The sequence below is a fragment of the Lonchura striata genome, chromosome 1, assembly GCF_046129695.1.
Source record: "Lonchura striata isolate bLonStr1 chromosome 1, bLonStr1.mat, whole genome shotgun sequence".
NCBI lineage: Eukaryota > Metazoa > Chordata > Aves > Passeriformes > Estrildidae > Lonchura > Lonchura striata.
The window spans coordinates 141,417,494-141,423,382 of NC_134603.1; the positions used below are offsets into that span (position 1 = coordinate 141,417,494).

Genomic DNA, 5,889 nt, shown 5'->3' on the forward strand with positions numbered 1-5,889 from the left:
GGCTCGGTGCGGCCGGCGGGCTCGGTGCGGCCGGCGGGCTCGGTGCGGCCGGCAGGCTCGGTGCGGCCGGCAGGCTCATGCGGCCGGCGGGCTCTCTGCCGGCGGTCTGGGGGCTCCGGGCGCTCCGAGCCCGCGGCCGGTCGCAGCCCCAGCGCGCTCCCGCCGCCGCCGCCCGGGGGCGCCGCGCGCGGGGCGCGGGTCACGGCGCGGGGCCGGAGGGCGGGGCGGAGCGAGTCCCCGCCCACTCGCGGCTGGCGCAGCCAATGGGGCGGCGGGGCGGGGCGGGGCGGGCCCGGTGGCGCCCGGCGCAGGCCGTATTTACGGGGCGGGCGCCGCCGCCGCCGTGTCAGTGAGGCAGCGCCCGCCGGGCCCCGCCAGCGCGCCGCTCCTGCTGCCGCTCCTGTGGCGGAGCTGCGAGGGAAGGGCGCAGAGCCGCGGCCGTCCCCTGGCCCGCCGCCGCAGCGGTGGCCGCACCACGGCTCTGCCCGCTGGCGAGCGGCTCTTCGGCGCTCCGGCGGGGCAGGGGCGGGAGACGGCGGCTCGGCCGTGCCTGTGCTGCGGGCTGCGGCGAGCGGCGCCGGGTAAATGGATCGCCATTCCAGCTACATCTTCATCTGGCTGCAACTGGAGCTGTGCGCCATGGCCGTCCTGCTCACCAGAGGTGAGGGGCTGCGGCGGGGCGCCTGCGGGGCTGGCGGGGCGGGGTCCCGGGAGCTGCCGCCCGAGCCGCCGGGCCCGGCGCTGCCTCGGGACCCCGCGGTGCTGGCGGAGCCGCCGGGCCTGTGCCGGCCGCCCCGTGTCCCTCCCCTCCCACCTGGCCGCCGGTGCCGGGCGGGACGGCCGCGCCGGGCGCTGTGCCCGCCCGCGGGGGCTCTGGGGGCTGTGCCCGCCCGCGGGGTGGCTGTGCTCTCTCCGGGGCTCCGGGGGCTGTGCTCTCTCCGGGGGCTGTGCTCGCTGGGGGTGGCTGTGCTCTCTCCGGGGGCTGTGCTCTCTCCGGGGGCTGTGCTCTCTCCGGGGGCTGTGCTCTCTCCGGGGCTCCGGGGGCTGTGCTCTCTCCGGGGGCTGTGCTCTCTCCGGGGGCTGTGCTCTCTCCGGGGGCTGTGCTCTCTCCGGGGGCTGTGCTCTCTCCGGGGGCTGTGCTCTCTCCGGGGGCTGTGCTCTCTCTGGGGCTCCGGGGGCTGTGCTCTCTCTGGGGGCTGTGCCCGCTGGGGGTGGCTGTGCTCCCTCGGGGGGCTGTGCTCGCTGGGGGTGGCTGTGCTCTCTCCGGGGGCTCGGGGGGCTGTGCTCTCTCCGGGGGCTGTGCTCTCTCCGGGGGCTGTGCTCGCTGGGGGTGGCTGTGCTCTCTCCGGAGCTCTGGGGGCTGTGCTCCGTGTCTGGCCGCCCGGGGAGCGCCCTCGGGGGCAGAGGCGACCCGCTGGCTGCCGGTAATCGTCGTGCTCCGGGGAGGGGGGTAAGGGATAAGTTAGCGTGGTGGTGATGTGCGACGGTATTTATTTATTTTGGGAGGAAGGCTGTAATTAACCCTAAATAACAGCCTTGCAGCGTGCAGGGGGGAGCCTGCTGGCCCCATCAAAGCGGGCAGAACAGGGAGTGACTGAGTGATGTGAAGTCGCAGATACTGAAACTATGTGCCTGATAATGATATAATTAGGGGATCACAGACTTCTGGCTGCTGTTGACTTCAAAAGCTTTAAGAGAAGCCTGCAGTCTCTCCTGTAGCCATCTTGACTAAAAGCAGACATTTTTCTTTAATAGCTATATACAGTAACAAGAAAGAGGAGGGAACAGAAGGGCATTGTTCGCTCTTTCAAAATACTAAATACCCTTTCTGGCCTTTTGCATAGCACAGGAAGAAACTTTATGAATTGACAGAAATACAGTAATACAAAGTTCATTTTGTTTCACTGAAAACGTGGCTTTAATTAAAAAGCAGTTGAATTAACCTGATGACTAGCCTGACAGATTTTGTTTAAAATATTGTCTTGGGGCAATAACATGTAGATTTTTTTTAACGTGATTGTATAAGCAGTGATTGTATAAAATGGAAGATGTGTATTATTTCTCTTTATTCCCGTATTGCGCTGAGGCTCATGAAAGAGCAGTCAGCTTTGGTACTGTGCCATGTTTGTAGCTTGCACTTAACAGTGCAAAATTATGAAAGCTATTTTTTCCAGAGGGGTAGGGGGGAGACCTCATATAGAATGCTTAGAAAATTGAGTCTTTTTTCCTGTAACATGCTGGATGACAGTGAGTGTGAATTCATGAAAAATTAGGTTACTTGGTCTGAAACCCCAAGGGAATTGGACTGGAGACAGTGAGACACTCCATCATTTGGCTTCTATTAAGTAGAGTTATTAAAGAGCAGCGGGAACTTCAAGGCCTGGAGCCTCCAGTAGCATTTTGGGGAAAGTATTAAGGTAGCCCAGACGAGGGGAAGCTAACTTGTTTGGGATGATTTTAACATCTTACAGAACAGGGTTTTTTTTTTTAGATGTAGGTGGTAGGTAACATCATAAGAAGGGGTGACAGCAGGAAAGCCTGGAGATTTATTTTTTCAGAATACAGACTGTAAGAGGAAGACATTTGACTATTCAGTCAACTTTGAAAGCCTTGCTGCTACTATGGTGGCAAGTACAGTAGGCACACCAGAAGTAGCTTTAAGTCCATTCTTCCAAGGATGTCTCCAAAATCTGACTTCCTCTTAAACCTTGGCTCGATGGGACATTGAATTATGTTTGAATTGCAACTTGCCTAGAAAGAGTATGTTTTTGCTACAGCACAGGACATGTTTAATTCATACCAGAGCAGTTTGGAGAGCACAAAATGAAGAATTTTATGAAGGGAACTTTTTTATCGCTTCCTTCAGGAATTTTTGAGGTTTCCTGATATTTTTCATAGAGCCGGTAGAGGATTTTCAGTCTTAAGTGTTTCCTCTTTTCTACTGCATGTTCGATTGCATGTGAAACTGGGGAGAGGCAAGGGGGAGCCTTTAGCCTTGCAGTTTCACTCCATTAAGAAACTTCATATTTGAGTTGAGAGTCATTGTCTCTGGTGAGCAGAATAATTAGAAACTGGAACAATTTTATTCTCTAATATTGATTAAAAAGTCTTTTTGCATGAAGAACTAGCTAAAGATTTTCTCTTTCTGTAGAAATTAGAAATAGTTGCTCAGTTGCACACAGTAAAATCTGACAGACTTAGATGGTAATGGTTTTAGCTAATAGCTTTATAAGGTGTTAGTTAAACCTTTTAAATTTTGGGGCAGTATTGAGAGGTAATAAACAATTCAGCAGTTCCATGTTTTTCTTTTTCATTTGTCACATAAATATTTAAGCCTGGTATTTTTGTTGTGTTCTTATGTGCAATTAAAAAAAAATATGTTACTTTTATAAAAATAGAATGCTGTTCCTGAAGTAATGGTTAAAAACATAGATGTGACTTTCTTCTAGGACTGAAAGTGTGTGTTGCTTTTAGAACTGGTATTTCACTTTAAATGTGCTTAAATGCAACTGCTGACAGCGAGTGGAAGTAACTATAAAATTGTTAGTTATTTACCTTGGAAAAAAAACCTTCTCGCCCCCCCCCCAGTCCCTGTTTTAGTGAAATGCTTTTGCTTTAATTCAAAGGACTGTAGTAGTAGTCATTAAAGCAAGTGCCCCAAGGCGTTTACAAGGATTAAGGTTTCAAGAGGCAGGCGCTGTACAGTGATGGGAAGGCAACAGCCCCAGCTCTTTTGGCTCTGCAGCCTGGAGAGATATCTGAAAACTGGCACAGAGTTTGGTTGTGTGATGCATGTGGCTAATAAGTATATATGGTGAGGTGTCCTTAGAGGACCAAATTCTTACCTTTCTTGCACAATTTTTGTTTTTTAGGTGAAATCAGATGCTACTGTGATGCTGCACACTGTGTTGCAACTGGCTATATGTGCAAATCTGAGCTTAGTGCCTGCTTCTCCAGACTGCTTGATCCCCAGAATACACATTCCCCACTTACTCATGGCTGCTTGGACTCTATTGCAAGCACAGCTGATATCTGCCAAGCCAAACAAGCACAAAACCACTCTGGCACCACCACCATGTCCACATTGGAATGCTGTCATGAAGATATGTGCAATTACAGAGGATTACATGATGTTTTGTCTCCTTCCAGGGGTGATGCTTCAGGTAGGTCAATAAAGCTTCAGTGAAACCCCTCTTCAGGCCATAAGGCCAGCTACAGTCAAAACCTTGTGCCTCTGATGTTATTGGTTTAGTTGTTAATGTAAGTGGAGACACCAGAGGGAGAAGTGGGTGGCTGGATGCAGGGGAACATCTCAGCCAGTTAGCTTTTTTGTCTGCATTAATATTGGAAGTTTCTATTGCCATCTTGATATGATGTCCAAGTTAGTGGGAGTGGTGTTCCTAGTTCAACTGACTATTGGGGTAAGAAATTCCATGTTATAAGCAGACTTGGAAATCTTTTCTTTACAGGGGTATTTTCTGTAGATACCACAGTGTGTAGCAGTTGCTCCTTAAACTTGGCTGTGTGCGATGTAAGGGAGATGCTTGTATGTAAATCAGTGTACTTATAAATCCTGAAGTAAGCTTCACATCTTTCCCCTTTGCAGGACAAGGGAGCAGATATCAACATGACAGCAGCAGGAATCTCATCACCAAGGTGCAAGAATTGACTTCTTCGAAAGAGTTATGGTTCAGGGCAGCTGTAATTGCTGTTCCAATAGCTGGTGGGCTAATCTTGGTGCTTCTTATCATGCTGGCCTTGAGGATGCTCAGGAGTGAAAACAAGAGACTGCAAGATCAACGACAGCAAATGCTCTCTCGTTTGCACTACAGTTTTCATGGACATCATTCGAAAAAAGGGCAGGTGGCAAAATTGGACTTGGAATGCATGGTGCCTGTGACTGGTCACGAGAACTGCTGCATGACCTGTGATAAAATGAGACATTCAGACCTCACCAATGATAAAATTCTTTCACTAGTCCACTGGGGAATGTACAGCGGACATGGGAAGCTGGAATTTGTATGACCAATTATTTTTTAATCTGAGCTAAACTTACTCTCTGAACTCTTGAAGGCCTTTGGGTTCTGCTGGACAGGAGCACTTTATCTTAAAACAAAAACTCTCATAAATCATCTTTGAGAAACAAAGGACCTCTGCAAACAGAATCTTGGATATTTCTTCTGAAGGATTCCAAAAGTTGTCTTATTTGCACAGAGTAAAATACACTCAAATATATTGTTTGCTTCAGAGTTGCGAAAGCAAAAGATAGAAGTTGTAAACACTGTCACCAGGGTTATCTGAACTGTAGGGAGCTGAGAACTGATTTATTATAATAAACTGTATGCAAGCTCCTATGTTTCCTGACTTATTGTAAAGATTTTTTAAAATATATATATTTTCTCTGAAACTTGCTTGCGATTTCTGTTTTGGAAAATGGCTTTTCTTGTGGTTAACAGTAGGAAACAAATCAAGGTGTACATGGTAATGCCATGCATAACAATTAGATTCTGAAAGCAGACTCTTTCCTACTCTGCAAAGGACTTTAGGTGGTTATTTGAGAATGAAGGTGGAATCTTTATTTTAAACTTCAAGTAGCAGTGAACCCACATCCTTGGTTCTTGGCTGTTGTGTTTCATTCATAACCTCAGTGAATTCTTCCAGAGCTTTGTGCGATGATGACTTTTTCTTCCTCTGTTAATGAAGAAAGACTTCCTCTGTGCAAAATGTGTCAGAAAGTGACTCCTAATACTTTATAGCTGGTTTTCCTCCCTTGTCTCACAATTCTTGTTTCTATGATCTGTTTTGCTTTTGTACTTTTTACACCCAAACTTTTTCTGAGGGCGGAGAGGGAAACCCCAAAACTACACTGCCTATTAGGTTTGGTTGTTT

General features: G+C 49.4%; 1 protein-coding gene across 1 annotated transcript; it reads left to right on the top strand.

Annotated features, from left to right (window-relative positions):
* The first annotated feature begins 477 nt into the window (after positions 1–477).
* Positions 478–5,407, top strand: BAMBI (BMP and activin membrane bound inhibitor). Its single transcript, XM_021543059.2, has 3 exons — positions 478–661; positions 3,873–4,163; positions 4,607–5,407. Exons 1-3 carry the CDS (start codon positions 586–588, stop codon positions 5,023–5,025), a joined length of 786 nt encoding a protein of 261 aa, XP_021398734.1. The 5' UTR covers positions 478–585; the 3' UTR covers positions 5,026–5,407.
* Positions 5,408–5,889: the final 482 nt, after the last annotated feature.